This window comes from Oryzias latipes, chromosome 1 (genome assembly GCF_002234675.1).
Source record: "Oryzias latipes chromosome 1, ASM223467v1".
In the NCBI taxonomy this organism is placed as follows: domain Eukaryota; kingdom Metazoa; phylum Chordata; class Actinopteri; order Beloniformes; family Adrianichthyidae; genus Oryzias; species Oryzias latipes.
Genome location: NC_019859.2, coordinates 30,801,678 through 30,823,747, shown reverse-complemented (window position 1 = coordinate 30,823,747; position 22,070 = coordinate 30,801,678). Strand labels below are relative to the sequence as shown.

The window sequence follows — 22,070 nt, the reverse complement described above, 5'->3', positions numbered from 1 at the left end:
AATATCCCCCTCTCCCTTTTTTGGGGGGGACCATTTTGTGACATGAAAAAGCTGATGGACCCACTGACATACTTTTATAGAACCAATGGAAGATTTGTGTTATTAAAGGATAACAGTACTTTTGATATCCTGACCTTTTCTGAATGTTCTATTTATGCCAGTTACTGAAAGAGCCTTTATTGAGAAGTGTCTAATCTTTTTTCTTCACTTAAACCTGCAAACAAACAGAAGCACATTTGATGCTGGAGGACGTCACATGGTTATGAGTCAGAGGAGGGTTTAATAATGTGGAGACACAGTTTGGAACTCGGATGTTGAATTTCTACAGACGTGTTTCTCTTTTCTGCAGTCTCACCATCCCGGCTGGTTTTGTAAAACGCTGCCTCTCTGTACATTTCAAAGTGTAGCATCAATGTTGTAAATCATCCAGTACAGAAACCATGCCAGGACAGATCCCACCTGTTTATTGGGTTGTGACAGGGCACACAGTGTCAGGAAGATAGTGTTAGCCGTTAAACTCTTGGTCAAAACCATTTTAAGGATTTGTCTGGAATAAAAAAAACAAAAAAACAATCACAGATGAGCAGGAATGAAGACAGAATGATTATCGTAGCCTTTGATAAAATTCAAGTTAAAAATAAAGTTAAATAAATAATTCATTTCCTTGGTTAAAAGGTTAAGTCTCGTCAGTGTGACATTTCATACTTTTACTTTGCTAAATCAGCACTTTTTGAGTCCCTCTTTGGCAAACGATTACAACAACAACAGTAAAAAAGTGCACAAAGACAGCACAGTGAGATTAGAACACACTCGTTTTACAGGTTCCTGAACCCGGGGAGGCTGGGAGTTTGTTCTGAGGTGATTTAGGAGCTGAGGTAAGGAGAACAGTTCACTAACAGCTACATTATTGTTTTTTTCCAGTCTGTTCTGAACCTACACACATCCTGATCATTAATCCAGTCTCTGGAGACCGAGCATCGGGTTCTGGTACTTTTTTCTTGGCCTGAACTGCTGCTTTCCGTTTGGACAAAACGCGTCCCGTCAGTGCAAATAGCTAGTGTTGTGCTGAAAGGAGGCCATGTGGACTCTGTTGCGCAGCCTCTGGACCTCCAGGTCCTGGACCCAGTCATCGTTGTCGTTCTGGATGATGATCTTCTGCAGTTCGCCGATCTCACGCTCCATACGAGAGCGCAACTCTCTCTTCATCTTTAGCAGAGCCTGGGGTACAAAAACAACAACGGAAAGGCTTCATTTGTAGAACCTTTAAACTAGTTTTGATAAACTACTTTGTAAATTTAATATCTTTACTGTGAAGCAGTGGGCCCAAACACCGGTCCACAGACAGAGAAGAAAAATGCATAGACCCACTAAGTTCATTTATTTCTATTTTCTGATACTGAAGGACGTTTTATTTTGGAAAACGACATGGTTCTGTTCACCACATCCGTCTGTCTTGACGCGTTACGTAACTTTAAGCAGCTGCTCAGACCGCTGTTAGTAGCATAAAGCTAAAAAGCTAATAAAACCCAAACAATCAAACGTATTTGGAAAGTTTCTGAGGGGAGAAAAAACTGAAGAGTCTTCGACATCAGAGTATTGCTTTGACGGGGGGGGGGGGGGTTGATCACTGCGGTGATGAACCAGCAGGGGGCGCAGTGTAGCAGTTAACCGCACGCAAAGATAAATGTGTTTAATGTGTTTATTATAGTTCCAATCACGCACCATATGCAGAACTTTAAAAGAATTAACATTTTAGAAAAATTAACATTTAGAAAAAATACCAGCTTTATGATGGTTGTGTCATTTTACTGGGCTTTACTTTTCCGTCACGCATTAAAAGTACAACGCAGCTAAAATTGGTTCCTGTAGACGTGTGAAAAGGACATGAATTTTCCTACAGAGGGGGTTCTGTTGAGAAACTTTAGCACAGAAAATGTTCCGGTGCTAAAATAATTCACCGTGAATCAGGATTTATGTAAAAACAAAACATAATTCTCAAAAAAAACCCTGTAATTTTGATTTTATTGAATCATTTACAAATCAGAAAGGACTGTTTTTACGATTTTTCTTTTTGGCCTAATTTTTGTTTGAAAAATGTTTTTTTTTTTTTTTTTTCCAGAAACCAGAGGCTTAAAAACATTAAATGCAAACTTCGGCCCCATTTGGACCGCTACGTTAAAGCGGTCCGTGGCCTGCAAAAGCTTGGGGACCACTGGTGCACAGGATTATTCAAGACAGAACATGAAAATAAAATAACGTTAATATTTGATTGAAAAACAAAAGGTGCAGCTTAAAAAATAAATGTCAGTTGTTTTCATTTGATTTACCTTCTCTTGAGCCTTTTTCCTAACCTGGACGTCTTCTCGCTCCTGTGCAAGTTTTTCAGCCAGCAGTGAAAACTGACGGAGACAGATGGGAGTCGTTTTAATCGGGCAGCGGCTGGCATTTCCGGTGCTGAGGGAGGCCGCGCCTCACCTGGTCTTTGTAGTAGTTCTCCATGGACTCAATCTGGTCCTGGTGTCGCCTCTGGCGCTCCGCCCACTGCTCTCGGGCGTGCACCCTCTGGTCTCTGAGGCGTGCCTTCTGCAGCTCCAAACCCTCCTGAAATAGCTGCCGAAAAATCTGTGTATTCAAATAAACATAAACACTGTGAGCCCCAGCCTCACGAGTGGAGAGTCAGAGGCGGCGTCCGCGGCCTCCTCACCCTCTCCTCCTTAGTGCGAGCCCTCATCAGCCGGGCGCGGTGCTGGACGTGGAAGTCGTTGTGGTACTTTTTGCTGCGGGCTACCTGCTGCTTCTGCTCCCTCAGCCGGTTCTGGGCAGACCTCTGCTGCATGATGCGATCCTTAAAGTCTCCCTAGAGGACACAACGTGAGTTCTTGTGAGCGGTCACTAACAGCAGCAGCAGCATCTGCAGGCGGACCATTACCAGCCGTTTGCTGTGCTCCTGGTCTTTGCGGACGAGCTCCAGCAGCAGGTCGTGCTTCTTCTGAGCCTCCTCCAGCTGCGGGTCAAAACGGGACATTATGAAGCAGAGCATCAGCTGTGTGTGCGGCGCCTCCGTGTTACTGCGCTCTTCGTACCTGGCGGGAAACTTTACTGCGGCGGTGGCTGTTGGAAGATGAGGCGGCGCGGAGTCTGTCCGCCTGCTGCATCTGCTGCTCCCACATGCCAGCCAGGGCATGAGGAGAGACGTGGAGGTGAGGCAGCTCGTCCCGTAACAGAGGAAGAAGGTCGTTCTCTTTGATTTTCACTGGACAGAGTAAAAAAAAATAAATTGTTTAACGTGCTGCATGAAAACGAGAGTGTTGCTGCCGCCGAGCATCGACCACGTGAACGTACTCTGAGGAGCTTTCCTCCGGGGCTCCGGTCGTCTCGGTTTTCTCATCACAGACGTGTTCGCTTGCGTTCGGTGCTGAGCTTTGGTTCTGGGCGGCGACAGTCTGGCCTCTGCAGAGTCACAGCCGAGAATGGCCTCTCTGTATTCTCGCTCCTACACATGCGTTCGACACAGACATCCTCACTATCACAAGTTCACAGAACAGCCTTTTGAGCAGTCTGATGTGAATATTAGGATTTGACAAAAGGAAATATCACGTTACGGTCACCCAATTAAATCAAAAGCAATCAGTCCTGCAAATGCTTTAAAGAGTAACTTCAAACTGCATTTCACACTAGCAAGATTAAATGAAAACACCGCCTCAGTCCTTACTGGTTCTGAAAAACTCAGATCTACAATACAATAAAAACCGCCTAGAACAGGGGTGGGCAAACATTTGCACTCGTGGGCCACAAGGGATTCAAAAATTTGGCAGATGGGCCGGACCATGAGCAGATATGTGGTGTGGGTTGGAAATCCGCCTCATGGAAGGAAGAAATAATATGGAATTTGAACAGAAAAATGCTTTAACTTTAATTAAAAATGTGTGTATATATATTTAAAACACAGCATTTTGTCTGTTTTAATTTCAAAACGGTGACTTTAATTCTCATTTTAGAGGGAATTGCACCAATGGATCGATGGCCCTGAGGAAAAAACGTCAGCTTACATAAATGCTGCGTTCAAGTGCTGTTGGAATGATTGGAAAAATGCCTTTCCGACCCGGTAAACACACCTGAACGTCAGAAAAACAACAAATCTTCCAACACCACATGAATGCTGAATAATTTTCGGCACCTGAACAACATACAAGCGGGAAAAACAGTGATTAGGATCATCAGTATCATTTAGTGTACTTTGGCGGGCCAGATTAAATTGTTTAACGAGGCGCATGAGGCCCCTGGGTCGTATTTTGCCCACCCGTGGACTAGAATGAGGGGCCTAAAAATAACTTCATAGTTTCTAAATGCCACTTGGTGGCAGTCATATAGCACGCTGTGGAGGAGCAGCTCCTGGTTCTGGAAAGGTGCAGCACTGATTTCACTACCCCGTCCGTGACGGCTACCTGATCGGCCAAAATGCGTCTACTGCGGGGAATTCAATTGAAGTTACTTCACTGTTGCAATGTCAACGACAAGACGAAGTGATGTAATATCTGAGCATCCGGGGACCGACATCCAGCAAAAGGGAACAGCCAGTAGCTGTTCTTTAAACACATGCTTGGCTTTATTTTTAAATAAATTATCTCCTTTAGGATCTTTGTTTTGCTCTGAAACAAAGATGCCCTGCAACCAATCAGCATAGAGGATAATAAATCTGTTGAAATAAAGTCTGCCTGCAGACCAACAGTAAAGGTCAGCTGAGGGAAGGAGCCTTAAAAAGAAGAAGCTGCTGAACTCCTACAGGTTACTACCAACGCCTGTGGCCTCCATGACTTACATTAGAGGCAGAGACGCCATCAGAGAATACCAGAACACAATTAAGTTTGCCTGCGGTGCCGATCCGAACAGAACCAGGAGCTGAAAATGACCAGCGGCAGCTTCCATGTTCAGTCACCATATTTACAGAAAGTGTGTAATCCGGATGTTGGCAAGTTTGACCCCCCCAAAACAGCCGTGTGTGCTCTAACCTCACAGAACAGCAGACACTACTGTAACTCACAGCTTTCTGGGCTTTGAGACGAGCCTCCTGGAGCTCTGCTCGCTGGTTTGCTTCATATCTTCTCAGCTCGTCCTCGTAGGCTTTACTGTCCAGATACTGAAGGACGAGTGGGAGTGAAAGGACACAAAGCATGAAGCAGCAAAAACTGGGATGTTCCTCATTCAAAATATAAAAATCACCATCAAAAACAGACCAAAAAAAATGACAGAAAAGAATCCGCCTGAAATGACTGTGATCCTAAATTTGTTTTTTTTTAGTGGAATGTGACATGTAACAAGTGAAAAAAGCTTCAAAATAAGGTTTAACGGCTGATGACGATCAGAAAAATAGACGTTTCTCCTAAAAACGACTGCGTGTTGTGACAACTTCCACATTAAATATGTAATGGAACTTATGTAAATAAGTAACAGGTTCCTCCGTTGATCATTTGCTAAAGCAGAGAAACGTTAGACTAATACCTCACTAAACTGAGACGAGCGCCGTTTTCCTCTACTTGAGCGGTTTGGCGTCACTGCGTTCGTCCGACTGTCGTCCTCCAAGCTCAAGGCGTCTGCGATGGCGTCCTCCAACCGTCCTTGCAGGAAGCTCTGATCTCCAAGGGGAGAGGAGCAGGAGGAGGAGGGAGTGTGTGAGGGAGATTCTTCTCCATGTGCTCCTAAAAACAAAGAAAAGGACGTTTGTGAGGAGACCTTTCCAGCTTCTGTGTCTGCCATGTTTTCCTTCCAGTGCAGACGGACCAGAGTGTGGTCTGTGGGTCCGCCGTGGCTCCTGCTGGTCCTCCTCTCGGACCTCACCGGACTCCCCACTTTCACCTAAAACCCGCTTAAGCATCTGCAGGGGGAAGATAACACTCAAGAACTGTGCTGAGGCTGTATAAAGAAACTCCGTAAAGAGGAAAGAATTCATGCAAACAAAAGCAGACAAACTTCATCGAGTTCCTCCAGCCGATGGGAGAGTTTCTCAGAAATGTGGTGCAGCTCTTGCTCTGCTTGCTTGTTCCTCTGTCGGCGGGAGGACAGAGGCTCGTCTAAACCGTCCCGAGTCCTCCTGGAGTTTCTAAAAGAGATCAAAGATCGAATACAGATCATTAGTGGCCAATAGGGTCAGTAACTGATATACGGAGACGTTATTCAGTTGCATTAAAAGTGAACATATACAAACATTAACAATATAAACAAAAACTTTGTTTATATTTTAATATTTTATATTTATATATACAGAGTAGCATCTTTTTTGTTAAATAAACCGCTCCCTGTAAGCTTTCATAGTAATTAAAATAAAACTTCAACATAAACTAAATAATTTATCATTGTTAAAGTTAAAACAAAAACTTCCTTTTGCACTGCAGCAAGTGTTTTAGGGTCAAATAAAATTGTAAATAGATATAAAAAAAAATCCTTAAAGTAAATAAAGCAAAGTTTAAAACAGTTTGAGGAACATGTGACTGTTAAATCATCAGAGGTGCTAGTTTTCCTGTTCACTATGCAACCGAGACAAAATGTCAAGAAAATTAATGAATACATGTTTTTCTGCTTCTTATTGCCTTAGGGGAGTAAAATGTTTTCATAATCTGTTTTCTACCTTTTAGTTGAGCAGGCAGTTTAAGGGGTTAAGCAGCAGAGACTACCAAGTTGCTCTGCGTCTTAAAAAAGCAGCTTTCTTGCAAAAACTGCACCGAAGATGCTCTTCCTCCAAACTGCTGAGGACGGAGCACAAAGAAGCTTTCCTGCATGTTTGCAAGTCCCGTGAAGCTCAGGAGGGAGGGCCGCTCGCGGAACCGCAGAGCAGGGAGGAGGATCATTCATTTAAGAGCGACGGCCCTCCCTGCTGTTAGTGTGACATGCAGAGGACTGAACGCGTTCAGATCCCGCAGCACGGCGGCACCTGAGCCAAAATAACCACCTCAATATCGCCCTGTCAGATTAAAAAAACGCCGATCCGGACACACAACGAGATAACAAATACCAGCCCGATTACTGGCCTGGCCAATCGGTTGATTCCTACAAGTATTGAGACTTTAAATTCAAGCGGGGCTTTTTCTGCACCTGTGACTCTTCTCCCTGAGCCTGCAGCTGGGATCTCCTTCTTCATCAGTGTCTGGAGGAGACGGGGTGGCGGCTGTCATCTCATCCTGCAGGGTGAGGAAGAGCACATCTGGCTGTGTCCGAAAAAGCACCTTTCTCTGGCCTCCATTAGCTGGCTGGGGTTTGGAAGAAAACAGTTTTTGTTAAAGTGAGTTCTGTGGGCCAGAGGAGATGCACAGACCTAAACCTGACCTTCGTCATGCCACGCCACTGACTGGAGGATCACGTTTGTCCATCATTTCAACCAAAAGTTATTTGGAAGGAAGCAACACTGGATATCTTCATCCAATCAGTGATGTCCCATAGCACCTACCTTTTCCGATTTCCCATTGTGTTTTGTTGTTCAAACATTTCCTTTTGCTTTCCGAAGCGTTTTTTTTTACACTTTTTTTTAATGTGTGTTGTTCTTTTTTAATGGCCGATCTTTAAAATGTTGTTGCGTTGAGTGACATGCACTTCAGGGCCACCGTACATGCCGTCTTAGAGGACTGACAGAAAACCTGAACAACAGCATTCCACACGCTCCACACGCACCAACGACCTGCCGTCGGGCTAGAAAAAGCTGCGCCCTGCCGCCGACATACCTGCAGGGTTTGCTGCTCTGCTGCTCGGCTTCTGTGCTGGCCGGAGGAAGACTGCTCACTGGCAGCTGGAAATGAACATCACAAGGAGGCCAAGATGTTGATGATGAATGACAAAAACAACATTGAGCTTCTCCTATGAACTAGTTTCCATTAGTGCTAGCTTCTTTAAGCCTGTGATGTTGTAGCTCACCTGAATTTAAAAGGTTAACCTGTGGACATCCTGACTCACCTGGAGAGAGACAGACAGCAGGAGAATGTGCTCCGTTGGTGAGCGGCGCTGGAACCACCTTAGAGGTCTGGAGACAGACAGGGGAAGAAAGCTACTCACTGCCACTTAGCCATCAAGGCTAGAACAAATAAAAGTACAATCACTGATAATACAGCCAGATGAGAGGCACGCCTTTGAATAATAACAGCCAGATCACTGGCTAAGAGTTTCCACAGAGGCTGCAATAGCTCCATAAAAATGTCCTCTTTATCCCTCTACAGTGCACTCATTCTTTCCATTAATAGGATTTTGAAATTTTTTTTATACCACTGGGTTACAGCGGGGTTTTTCCTTAAACCCAGTCAAATGCTAATAAAAAAGTTAACTTAGTAACTTTATTCTTATCTAGCAGTTTCTTTACTGGTGGAAACAGGAGCAGGAACTGACCAGAATCTTCTCAAAGTTTGTGTTTCAGAATGGATCTTTAAAGGGTGTATGCCATGCAAAATCTCATTTTTGAGCTTTTAGGTGTATCATAATGTTAATTCCTCACAAAAAACAACAGCCTCAAAAGCAGTATTTTGATCCATTCACACATTTCTATTCCTCTAAAACCTGCACTCTGAGCAGCAGCCCCTCCCAATCCACAAAAATGAGAGGGTTCTCACATTGTGACATCACAAGCAGCCAGCCCCGCCCCTCGGCTAGCACGCACACACGCACGTTGTTTGTTTTCGTGGGCGAGACGCTGATACACTGCCGGGGCCGCCTCTAGTTTGATGTCATGAAATCGGGCGGCACCCACATGGAGGGAAAGGCGGAGCCTCAGAGAGAGCTCAGGAAACGAACTAATATTTAATAAAAGTCTGTTCTTTAGTGTTCCAAAGGTAATATATATCCCATAAGGGTCAAGAATAGCATGGTATAGACCCATTAAATCAATTTTTTGGAGGTCACATTCAAGCTCTAAATATTTGCCAGCTTTGTAGCAGAGCTGTGGTTAAATTTGACTCACAATGAAAACAAGTGTCCTGTCATAATACAGTAAAGACACAATAAAGGAACGAGTTAAAACCATTTGGTGTAAAACAACCATCCTTTAGTTTGGGAATAGAAAAGAGCTCAGGTTTGGTTGTTCTTCACTCATAATTCCAGCCAAATACTTCTTGAAAGTAGAATCAAATCTGCTGGTTTTTAATGCCTACAGAGCTTTATGAAAGACTTCATGAAGACTCATCTCTGTAGCTCATCCAAAAGAAACTCTTGTGTAAGCAAAGCACTTCCCAGCACAGCGATGATGAGTCAGCAAGATGCTTCAAGACTGAAAGAAAGTCACATGATACCACCAACAATAGAAGTCGTCCAATGGAAGCAGTGGCTCTCTTTGGGACTTTTAATTGGAAATGAATCACAAATGTAGTCAGCAGATGTTCAAACATGGATGTGAAAAGTGTCACATTCAGTGAGGTTTACTCCTCATGGCGTGTTGTGTGGGTACCTGAGTTTGGGCGGCAGCAGTACTGTCCTCCTCCTGCTGCTGCTGCTGCTGCTGCTCCTGCTGCTGCTGCTGCTGCTCCTGCTGCTGCTGCTGCTGCTGCTGCTGCTGCTGCTGCTGCTGCTGCTGCTGCTGCTGCTGGCTGATGCCGGCAGCTGCAGGCGGGTGACTCTGCGACCGGGAGCTGGAACCACGAGTGTGCGGCGTGTCGCTCAGGATTGGTGGCTGCAGAGCAACAGCTGAGGGCAGTTCAGACTCTGGATGTTGCTGAGTGTCTCCCGGCGCTGAAGGAGAAACGGTGCCTGAGGTTTGACGGAGAAAAATGCATCAGTAACTGCCTACTCACTTCCATTCAGATCCACAAAATCACAGATGAATTTAATCTAATGTTCAACATTGATGGATTATTTACCCTCCTTCTAAAGATAACTTTGGCTGCTTAAAGGTATTTTCAGAAATACTGAAAATAAGAATAAAACTTGTAATTCCATGTATTGGTACCGTCTTATGTAAAGGAAGAATTTAATATTTCAAAGCCTTGTAAACGTAACCACGCAGTGACATAATAAGCCCTCAAAGGTTTGCAAAGCCGGACATAATTCTCCCTCAGCTGCAGCTCTAACCAAAGTTTCAGATTAGAGAACTGACTACGAGCACAGAAGGAGAACAAAAACTCCAAAGGGGCCCACCGTGGCGGCGCACAATGACAACAGCATTTAGTTTTTACCTTGTTTGCCAGTAAAGGTGCGCGCCGAGACTCCCAGCCCCATGAGCTCACTGGCTGATTCCACTTCGTCAGCAGACCAGGAATGGAGGGATGGTTTACTGGACTGAACAGCAGATCTAAACACAAGAGAACGATGTGACCCACCGTGGACTGCTGCATTTGTTCCCAGATTAAACGAATAACTAATAAATAAATAAATAAATAAATAACAGTGAAGCTGAATCCTAAACTGGTCAAATCAGATTCTAGAATGTTCCAAATAAACTGCATTAACCTTTAAAGTGGACTCTGCTGCCAAATCATTACTCCGTTCAATAGGAGTGTAAATATATGAGCACTTCAGCCGAGTGATATGATGGAAGACATACAGCAGTTCTGCAATTACTATTCTGTTTCCCCTCTCATAACGGAGGGTTTTTGCGGCTGAAATGAAGATACATTTACGGGGGAGAGTCCATTATTGATCTGTAAAGGAGTGGGAGATTTTAAGGTTACAAATTTAAAGGTTGGGCAAAGTTAACATCTTATCCTGTTGACTTTACTAAATTTGGTGTAAAACAAAGTAGAGCTGGCGCCGACAATCCTTCACAAATGAAAGCATAAATGTTTTGTTTCCTGTTCTTTTGTGGTGGGACTCACTCTACACTGGACGACCGGGACACTCCCTCCGGCTGCGTCTCCTTCTCTGCGGCACAAGGACTCCCCCGTTCTGTGTTTGCACTGTGCTCGTCCTCCTCGAGAACGTCCTTCAGTTCGTCTGAGCATAACAGCAAAACAAGGAAAAATAGAAATCAGAACCAGATCAACTGAAAAGCAAACCGTTTTTCTACCACCTTAGAAAGTAAAATCCTAATGGATCAGATAAATGTCTAAAGACCAGTTTGTCATCACAAAAAAGGGGCAGTGCGTTTACTGATTTATATGCTAAAAAAAAATAAATCAAAAATGTAAAACAAACATAAATTCATTTTGGCAGTAAAACACAAAACTGGAATTTCTATTTCCGGAGCTTTAGCTGGTCCCAATCACATCCAAATGGTTGGTACATTTGCTTATAAAATAAATAAAATAAAAAATAAAATTCTGAATGTGTATATGCCTTTGTGTGTATATCTTCACATGTATATGTTTATAGTCTGAAACAAATAAATGCTGAAAAAAGACACCATCAGTTTCTGACCAAAACCTTTTAATTTTTTTTAATTGAATTCAAACTACCAATGCAAAACACGCCTATTGTGAGTGCTACTGTAGGTAACGCCCCGTGGGTAACGCCCCGTGGGTAACGCCCCCGTGGGTAACACCCCGTAGGTAACGCGGAGGCGCTCGTTAGCTCTGCATTCGTGTTCAGATAATCAGGAAGATTCGGCATCAACGTCACATGGCGGCAAAGATTTCTCCACAACTTCTATTCACCAAAGTGAGGACGAGTTGTTCAGCTGTCAGAAAATACACCAAGAACTCCAGCGAGTCCCACAAAGTGTAGTTTTATTAATTGGGAGTTTTATAATGATGCATGCAATCCCAGTAAAAAAAAAAAAAAATCTTCTCCTACGAGCCTAATGAGTCAGTCTACTATTAGCTTCCTCTGGATAAGAACAAAATGCTGAGACGCCTGTACACCCATTCACTGATGGCATCAAAAATGAGGAGAAAAAGAAAGAAGAGAAGAAAACAATCTTTGCTTACCTGAATTCTGTGAGTCTGCATTGATCTCCTGATGGAGGTATTCCAACAGACCATCAAAGATTTCCAGGAGGTTCCGGATGGACTCTTTGTCTCCTCTGACAATATTTTCCCCTAAAATATATTCAATTCTCTTATGATACAGAAAATGAGCAATCTTATTGTAAAAGTAAAGTGGAAGACAAGAAAACCCCCCCATCTACTAATCAGAGTTTGTTGTAGCAAAGAGTTGTGTTGTACCTGTGATGTGTGAGAGACTGATCTGCAGATAATCCAGAGACAGAGAATCGATCACCGACTGGACATTATGGACGTCGTCCTCTTGGCTGCATGGAACTGCAATATAATCTAAGAGGAAAACAGATAAAACAAGAACTGCAGGAAAACTAAATATCCTACAGATGTAGTAAAATATGACCTCTCACAAAGATACAACAATGTCACGTATTTCAGACTGCAGACATGAGCTCACGCCTCAGAGCGACATGTCAGGTCTTGGGGAAACATTCCAGACATATTTAGACAAAATATCGCAGCTTCTTCACCCAACTGTAACTGAGCTGTTTGTATTTAAACGCACTTTAAAAAAAAAAGGGGAAGAAATTTTATGACTTTTTTTTCATGGAAATCCAAAGATATTTGCCCTTCAACCAACAATATGCTGCTGACCGATAACAGCCAAAGGAATTCAAGCAGCAATGTCTGAGGACATGTGCTTCGTCCCCCTGCAGCAGGAGGTCCACAGGTCCAACTACTGTCTCTACAGCAAGTGCTAATAAGCATCAGCTTTTATTACTAGAAATCTCATTTACCAACATTGTTTTGATTAAATAAACAGTTCACAAAAAAGAGTAGGATAAAATACATTTTGCATGTCTTAAAGTTATATAGTTTTTTGCATGCAGTTAGCAAAATGTCACAAACATGCTAAAAGGCAAAATGTAGTGAGGCTTACTGATCAACTGTAAAAGAAAACGATGGACCTCATGTTAAAAACATGCTGACTACAATTCGTTAGTGTTTCCTGACAGATTTAACTGCTTTTGTTCTTCCCTAGGGGTAGATGGCGTAGGCTCCAGCAGGCCGTAGGGAGTACCTAACATAAAGCTAATGTAGATCATGCGTATAATAACTAACATACGAGCTACTTCACAGTCTAGATCAGGGGTCTGCAACCCGAGGCTCTGGAGCCACATGAGGCTCTTTTACTCCCCACTGTAGCTGTCTGATTGAAGAAAAGTTAAAACATTTTAATGGAAAAACAAAACAAAAACAAGTTTTCTGACTATAAGGCCCATCAAGAGACACAAACAGTCATATGAGTCAACGGTTAGCAGTTGCAGCACAGTGTGTATCCCTCCCTGACTACAGTACCCACAATGCCATGAGAATCGCTCTTCAGATTATAAGGGGGACTGTCCACTTTAGGGAAAAAGAAAAGACGTTGAGTGGAACCTTTGGCCAAAAACATATTACAGTTAACGGAGTTGTGATTAGTTAGGTTTACAAATGTATGGCTGCTGACATTACACTACATTTGCTGCAGCATAATAATCTAATGTGGGACTGTGTTTGTTATTTTAAAAGGTCATGGAAAACTGTGTCAAACAGTAAAAAAAATATTTTTTATTCTGATGTTTCTGTTTTATTCGTGACAAAAAAAAATAACTCTGAAAGTGAGTATTCGCACTGAATTTTCAAAATACGTAGGGCTGGTGCTGAGCTTTTTTCTTGGCTGCACAGACCCGGAGGAAAGGTTGAAATTAGGATAACAGTTAGGGTTAAACCACTAAATGATTCTTGAGCGTGGCTGTGTCTGCAGTTCACTGCTCCCCCAGGGGATGGGTCAACTGCAGAGAACAAAAACGTGCGACCAACAACACGCTTCAAACACATGGAGGCAATGCAGCCATGTGCATTTCCATCATGCGCTTGGTCAGCCAAAAACAATATTTCATTTATATTGATCATAAAAATAGGGTGAAGTAAGACTTAGTGGTTTTTTGGGTTACGGTCAGCCAGAAATTGACCTCTTGAAGTGTTTAAGGTTGCAGACTCCTGGTCTGGATACATTTATAGCATTCAAGGAAAAACACAAACGCCACAGAAAAGTTCAGACTTTGAAGCGTTCAGCTTCTTCTTCTTACCTGGAACCTTCTCCCCGAGGATGTTCTCGTACAGAGACACAAAAACATCTGCATTACAGTCCGTCATGTCCCTCAGCCTCAGGCTCAGGTGACACTGGCGGAGTAGGTCGTTTGCCACATCAACCCAGTCTGTGGACGAAACGAAAGGCAGAGTCATCTTCAGAAAAGAGACCAAGAATGGACAGACGATAATGACAAAGGAGGTTATGCTGGGACTCGGGAAGCATGTTTGCTTAAGTTTTTCACACATTGATTCCAGCAGTTTGACGTTAGGTTAATTACATCGCAGCTTTGCTTTTTAGTTTCATTCTTCAACTGCTAACAGTTATTGTGGAAAAACATGCTAACTGTTCCAAATGATACATTCCATTATTTGGTTACTGTGATTAATTGAGAAACGTCCTAAACGAGTAATGTTAAACTTTACAAAACCTGCTAACTTTTTTTTGTCTTGGGTAAAGTCAAGAACAACTTTGCCATTTCACTGAAAAAGTGGTTAGCTGGTTGTGTTAACGCCATGAAACAGATTCACCAAACGAGAAAGGGTGAACTACATCTTTAAAATGTCAACTTCCTCGACCAAAGGCAGAACTGGTGTCAGGTTCAGCGACAACAGGAACGCCAAAACACATCCAGCTAACGCTAGCTAACACTTTTTAGCGTCAAGTCGTTAGCTTTCAACAGACGGAAGCGGACTCACTTGTGTCTCCATCCTGAGTTCCCATCAAACAAGTGACAGAAAGGGCTACAACGGGGCTTCAAAACAAACAATTATCGGAGAAACCGTGTATCCTGATCGGAGCCGGAGGGGTCGGCGTTGTTGTGAGTTTCAATCAGAGGAAGTTCCAAGTCCTCGTTCAAAACGGAGCTTTCATTTGATTGGATGTTAGTTATCTCGTTGTTTGCGGAAATCAAATCACACGAGCCTGCACTGCCATCTGCTGGTCACTATGGGCATAACACGCTTGGCGTGAGCAATGAGGGCGGTTTGAGGACTAAAAACTTTCATCGTTCTCAATTCCCTCTTCTTCATCAGTTTTTCACCCAGAGTTTAAAGTAATATGAATTGTTAATTTGTATTTTATGAAAATGACTGAATAAACAGCGACTGGATGGCTCACTTGGCTGGGTGTTGGTAGGACTGGTGAATGGGAAAACAGCTCAATTCCCAACCGGCACAATGAGCTTCATCCAGTGTGGGTTCTTAGGCAAGATCCTTCACACTATTGCCTAACTATGTAGCAACTAGGTGGGGGGGTGGGGGGCAAGTCTGGGTCTCCCGATGCCGCTCCCCAGCCCAGATAAAATCCAGGGTTTTGGGTCAGGAAGGGCATCCATGTGGCGACCCCTGAAGAGACATGTCGAAAGGTGTACAACAACACAGAATGATGTTGAACCTGAACACTTACAATACACAAACTGAAACGCCGGCTCATCACAAAAATTAGACTGAATTAAACTAAGCAAAGTGACTGCCATAGGAGTTAGATGTAGAATTATCTCATTTATCCCATTTATCTCAAAAAGAAAGAAAGAAACCAAAAAAAAAAAAAAAAAACACGTGTTGAAGTCTTGGGGGTTAGTTAGTTAAATGCAGAATTATGATTTTTCAAACAAAGATTTGCACCTATTCTGTGCATGCTTTTTTATGTGGACTGGTGACACTTAAAATCCTCCAGGTAGAGGGGTGGCGAGATTCAAGGTTCAAGAATTCAAACATTCTGTATTACACCACAGGGTGAAACAAAATATGTGACTCTACCAGAAAATACAAATGTGATTTAAAAATACTGAAATGAATTCAGCATGAATGCAATGGAGTATTCCACCAAAACAACAATATTAATATACGTTCCCCTCTTTCAAAAAAGCACGTTACCCACTAGAAAATCCAAGACTTTAAAATATATAAATACACAAATAATAGTATTCTCTAGGTACCCCGCAAGTTAAGAGACTGCATTTGATGGATGAACAGCCCATATCTTTGAGAATGGGGCAAAGAAGCATTAAACATTTTTGTAACAATTGCATCTATGGCAGCCACCTTTACAAATGGCCACCATGTCTGATTTTTCTTGTGGCTATGATGCTTCTCTGAAAATGGGGATTGGGCCATTTCTTTCCAATATTTAGTGCTACAACAACCGGATGTGACTTCGGGTTTGAAATACGGAAGCGTGAAAAGTTCTATTGAGAAGACCATCAAACACTCATTGTTATTAAATGCTATTTGATTTTCAGTTAATTATTATTATCATTGTTGCTGAAGTGCAGTCAATACAATATGTCTGAAATTTGAACCAGGCCTTGTCTCACGTCCTATCAAAGGGCTTCACGAATGATGGAGGATGATCTTCGTCATGACATCATCGGGATTATATTATATTATTAGGTTGTATCATCTGGAACAAACAGAGATATTCTCTTTGAGCATAAATCTCTATTCCTAGATTTTTTGCTTTCAAAATAATATAATTTTGGGTAATCAACCCTTCAACACAAAAGCACATTTACTTAATTCCTTAATAAATATAAAATCCCAATTTCTCCTGGAGAATAAACTAATTTTTTTGGTGCAAACCTTTCTGGAATATTTATGTCATTTCATTAGAGACCTAGTCTTCTTTAAATTTCAGTCTTTCTCTTCCACTGTTGGTAAAATCAGTTTTGCATCCTGTTCAAGGAGAAATAGTAGAGATATTTGAGCAATTTTTCAGGAAAATACTGTAACCTTTTCATTCATTATTGGAAACAATATCTATATGATTTTAACTTTTTTCCAATAAAGGTAAAATAAAAATTCCTATAAATTTTATTTGACCATGAAAAGACATTCCATATTGATCTTCTGTGTACATTTTATACTTTCATCTGAAACAGTTACTCATTTACTTTGGCTTTTTCCCCTTTTTTCCTCGATTCTTTTTTCTGAGTCAAACTCTTCTGTTATTTCTTCACTTTAAAATGTACTCTCCTTTTCTTTTCTTGTATTGTTTCTTGTATTGTAACATATATTGTTTGACTTTCACCAACATAGAAATATGCTGTTTACATTAATTAAGGTAATCCTACACCTCATGAGGTTTTACATTCATAAATGTACAATTTCTCAACGATAAGAATTTTTTCATTTCTGGTGGAGGTCAAACTATATGTTGAATCATTTAATTGAAAAAAAAAAATCTGTATAACATCTCAAAATTTGTTCCCAACATTAGATTATTTAAAATGTTTGATCTGCAAGGTTTTATAATACTTACTTTGTATACTCGTATGGTTTTATTTGTTAATTTCTACCCCTGGCCCTTTATCTCATTTATATTTCATACTATTGTTAATTATATGTTTATATTAATGTATATTAATGTATATTAATATTATGTACTGAACCTAATGTTTACAATGAAGTTTTTTTGGGGGAACAAATGATGAAGTAGCACGTTCTCAAAGGATGAAGAAGGAGACCGCCTTAAAAATGACCACCACCACCTGAATGAGTCCACTCTGCAAAAGGCATTTCCTGCATGATCTTTATTACAAAGAAAACAATACCTGACAGACTTGAAAGCTTTAAAAATGTAAAACCACGTACAATTATAAAGAACCTGCTGCTGATCGAAGGGGTTGTAAATATGCAAGAAGATAAATGATTCAAGCATAATCACAGCTTTAAAACGGCTTATGGAAAAAAAGAAAACAGGAATTTATTGGCTCAAGTTAAAATTAGCCGACGAATGAAATTAAGATTTAAATAAAAAGTTTATTTTAATAGACGTTCAAATTACAATCCGGTTGAGTCTCAAGAGTCGCAAAGATATCAGATCCTGTCGGCAGTGACGCGATGGGAGAGCCAATAATCCTTGCTTTTGTAAAACAGACACCTTTTCTACAGATCTTCTGTTAGTGTTGAGCTGCCCACAGTGTGTACAGTGATGGTCAAAGGAACTCTGATACTTCAGGAACCTACAAAAAAAAATTCCTGTCACGTTACGAGCTTCACTTCACATTTGCTGTTGGCCAATAAAGCGCACAGTCCTTGTGTTTTTCTTTGGGTGAGGCATGCAGGCTGAATGCCAACAGGGAGGTGGTTACACCTGTGCAGGTCCCCCAGGTGGGCACATGAGTGACACCAAATGAAAAACATGATCCTGCCGCCTCTTTTCAGTTATCTAGTGGAATGGGGGTTTGTTGAGCAGGAATGAACTGATTTCTGAAGGATTAGATATCAAACGTATCTTTTTGAACCCTTGTGCTATCTTAGATGACTTTGACGTGTTATTCCTACCGTGACAAAGGTGGATAAAGGTGGAAAGATTTCATGTAATCCATGGACACCAGTGAAGATCACAAATCATTGAAGAACAAAGGTTCAGTGCACTGTTTGGTGGGTCTAGATGACCCAACTCCCAATGTTAAAGTGGCTAGGATAGCACAAGGGTTAAAAGCTAGTGATGGTCCTGATCAGTCCTGTTGCATGGGAGCCTCAGGTGTGTCTCTTCATGTGCAGAGCCAGGTGGTCTGAGCGGGAGAAGGCCCTCTGACACAGCAGACACTCGTAGGGTTTTTGCCCTGTGTGTTTGCGGAAGTGACGCGTCAGTTCATCCGAGCGAGCAAACTTCCAGCTGCAGCCCTCCCAGGAACAGTGGTACGGCTTCTCCCCTGTGGAGCAGAAGGTGGAGCAAATGACAGCTTGGACTGAGAGGATCTTAGAAATCTTTCTGAAATCAGGGTTGCGTGCTTGCTGTGGTTACCTGTGTGTGTGCGGAGGTGAGCCTTCAGATGGGAGCTCTTGGTGTAGGTTTTGGTGCAGCCTGGGTAATCACAGCTGTGGATGGCAGGCCTCTTTTTCCCTGTGGATCGCCTGCCGCGCTTCCCCTCCATACCCCCGGGGGGCAGTGGAGGTCTGACGAGCAAAGGCTGCTGCTGATGGGGCAAATGAAGAGAGGCCTGGCTGTGGGCGTAGTCGCGGAAAAGGGCGGCGTTGGGATTAAAGTGGGCGGTGTAGCCATAGTGTTGAAGGTCGGGGTTCACAGCTTGTGGTGGGATGAATCTGTTGTCAGGGATGGTTACTATGGAGACGGGCTGCTGAGAATAGTATGAGTTGAAGTCCCATGATGTGACCTTGCTGAAGCTTTCTCTGCTGGGTCTCTGCAAACCTCCTCCTTGAGGAAAGTCAAATGGATTCACATTGTGCATCACAGGAAATGTGGTCTGTCCTGCTTGGTCCTCATAGCCATGCTGGTACAGCTCTGGATGGACAGTTGGGGGTCCAGAGGAGCTCAGGAGCTCGGCCCTGAGACCCTCGCTGTTCACCTGCAAGCTCTCCACCCCAGCCTGCTCCTTAAACGGGCTCATCTCTGCAAAGGCCATGTTCGCTTCGGCCTGTGTGAGCTGCAGAGAGTTCAGAGGGGGGTTGAGCTCAGGCGAAGAGGTGTTCCATTCAGACAGTAGGAACTCAATGTCCCAGGCTGCTTGGCTATCATCCTCGGCTAGCTCCTCTGTCATTTGCTGGCAGAGCTGAGCCTGACCAGAGCTGCCAGCTGAGCGTTTTGCTGAGTCCAGAGTTTGAGAGTCCTCCGACCTCCACACCTGGTCAAGAAAAGAGCTTATTTAAAGGAAACCACTGACAACAACAAAAATACAGGTTCACACAGATTCTCATCCAACTGTGTTTTCTCAATGAGTTGTTCTTATAAAAACAAGAACATGTCTTCAACACATAAACGAGTAGCAGCTTCTGAACAACTTCCTGCTGACTCATGGAGTCACTTTCAGATGACTATGTCCAACGTTTTCTTATGTTCCACACATGGAGAGCTCTATCAGATCTAATGATGTCAGGCACAGATAAGGAACATTGCAGCTTTAGTAAGAAACACATCATTATCAAAAAGAGTAATAACCTGTAAATTTTGTTTTTTAGTAAACAATTGTCATCCATTAAGGCTTTCCTTTGTAATGTTTTAAAAAGTGTGTTTCTTTTTTTCTGTCATTCTCTTTTGTTCTCTAACAATCTCCAGAACTCTCCAACCATAAAAAATGAGTGGATTAAAAACAAGTAAACATTAAAAAATGTAGTTGAAGTTTTAAAACGGGGAACTTTGCAAAGAACAAATGTTTGCAACTTAAAAAAGAATTTAGAAAGGCAGCAAAAACCTTCAGAAAACCTGGACCGTCCTCTCAGAAAACATGATTAAAGTATTAGGAGGACTTTAGCACCGTTGGTGGATCAAGTCAATTTAAACTTCAATTATAAATCTATTAAATTCCCAGCAGAATACAGCAGATGTGTCAGATCTGCTCCAGGTGATCAACAGGTTTAAACCTGCTTTCAAGGTTTTTCCCCATGATTGGCCCGAAACACCCAAAGTGACCGTGATGCTCACCTTCATCTCCTCTCGTGAGTAACTAAGGCTGGAGAAGGAGCTGAAGGACGGGAGCCCAGCCTGGGTCACAGCCATGAAGAACCTGGATGGAGCCGAAGGGGGATCCACAGTCCGTTTTTCTCCTTTTTACATCCCCAGGTTGCTGGTTGGACAGAAAGCTGCTGGTTCCTGGTCCCACTCTGGTCTGCTGGAAGCTCCAGGCCACAGAGTGCTGCTTCTTTCAGCTTGCTGCTATCTCTCCCACCTCTTTCTTGTCTATCGCTGTCAGCTGTTAGTCTGACTTCAAATCTCTCTTTTTCATGTAGGTTTTGACCGTTAGAAGAAGGAGGAGCATGAGCGTGAATACGTCTGTTGTGTCCTTTTTTTACACCTCCAAGGCTGGAGGTTCAGACTCTCTAAACTGTAATATCTCCACTCTCTGCCTTTCTGTTCAGAGAGATTCTTATACTTTATCTCAGGAAACTTTTGTTCACCTCACACTTACCACGAGGAATCACCGCCTCTACAAGACCCATACTGCAGATACGCTTTAATGAATATTTCCTTTTTATTGAGAATACTGGGTGGTAAACGTTGTATTCCTGCCCCCAGAAGCTGCTCGTTCACACCTGACTGTTGGTTGAGGGAAACGAATGGACTGCTGGTTTTATCAGCCAAAGCAAGGAATGTAATTGTAGTTTGAAAACACAATTACAGCTGTTTCCTCTTTAAAAACTCTATAAATGCAGCCGTAAATATTACACATCCCTTTTATTAAACAGAGATCGTACATTTAAATTACTTTTGCTGTGAACCTGAAGTTTGGTTTTTATCTTTATGCCAGAATTAAGGTCTCTAAAAGATAGGGGAAAAAACAGATGAAGTATTTTTACAGAAAAGGATAAATTCTTCCAGTGTTCATAAACAAGTTAAATAAATGTATTGCAGCTTTGAGGTAAGAAAAAAATCCTTCAAATATCTAAATAAAAATTCATGAAATATGGTATTTAAAAATAGTCTTGATGATCAAACATTTAATTATTTTAGTTTTTTGCTTAATAAAACTCAAAAGCCTTTGCAGTTTTAGTCTTCTCCACAGATACAAACCTTTTTTCAACATTTGATTGTAATTTAAAATAGAGATAATTTTCCTGCTGTTAATTTTTATTTATTTATTTATTTTTTGGCCTTAAGGGGTTGAAGCGAGTCATCCCGCTCCCGCTCACCACGCTTCTGGCGAGGATCAAGCATCTTCTGAGAAGACCTGTGTGTTTAGGGTGATTAAAGCCTGCCGGCTGATTATCTGCCCTCACCGCGTAAAGACTGACTGCTGTCTCCTCGCAGATAATGCAGCTCTGACTCCTGCTGATGCTTGACGACCTACTACCACTGATAAAGACCCCCAGCACCACCATGGAGACCACACAGCCCCCTGCAGCAGGAGGGAAGGAGCGAAATGGCCAGAGCATGTGGCCCTCCTGTGTGATTTCTACAATACATTTATGGACTTCATGCAGCCTGCATCAGAAACAACAACTGTCATGTTCTAAGCTTCGGTCTCTAATGAGCCCTAAGATGTTTGCTATTTAATTTATCACATTTCTTTCTGCAGAATTTATAACATAAATGAAAAAATGTCAAAGGAAATATGTTTTTTTCTGCAGAAAATAATGGAAATGACCATGTATTTTATCTTTGTGAAGAAAAAAAAGTTTAAAACATTTTTAACA

At 42.2% G+C, this 22,070-nt stretch overlaps 2 protein-coding genes across 2 annotated transcripts; both read right to left on the bottom strand.

The window, feature by feature from the left end:
- Window positions 1–441: 441 nt before the first annotated feature.
- On the bottom strand, window positions 442–14,853 carry cep95 (centrosomal protein 95). The gene is made up of 21 exons (XM_011479900.3): window positions 14,673–14,853; window positions 13,973–14,101; window positions 12,066–12,173; window positions 11,829–11,939; window positions 10,779–10,896; window positions 10,140–10,255; window positions 9,416–9,714; window positions 7,939–8,005; window positions 7,710–7,774; window positions 7,087–7,241; window positions 5,968–6,097; window positions 5,779–5,872; window positions 5,500–5,696; window positions 5,042–5,137; window positions 3,343–3,493; window positions 3,084–3,253; window positions 2,930–3,004; window positions 2,705–2,857; window positions 2,476–2,622; window positions 2,328–2,399; window positions 442–1,218 (listed from the first exon to the last, which is right to left on the bottom strand). The coding sequence occupies exons 1-21, from the start codon at window positions 14,695–14,697 to the stop codon at window positions 1,042–1,044; spliced, it is 2,655 nt and encodes an 884-aa protein (XP_011478202.2). The 5' UTR covers window positions 14,698–14,853; the 3' UTR covers window positions 442–1,041.
- A 2,634-nt stretch (window positions 14,854–17,487) lies between these two features.
- On the bottom strand, window positions 17,488–20,651 carry LOC101166693 (Krueppel-like factor 1). The gene is made up of 3 exons (XM_004066207.4): window positions 20,362–20,651; window positions 18,727–19,564; window positions 17,488–18,634 (listed from the first exon to the last, which is right to left on the bottom strand). The coding sequence occupies exons 1-3, from the start codon at window positions 20,434–20,436 to the stop codon at window positions 18,459–18,461; spliced, it is 1,089 nt and encodes a 362-aa protein (XP_004066255.3). The 5' UTR covers window positions 20,437–20,651; the 3' UTR covers window positions 17,488–18,458.
- Between the last annotated feature and the right edge of the window lie 1,419 nt (window positions 20,652–22,070).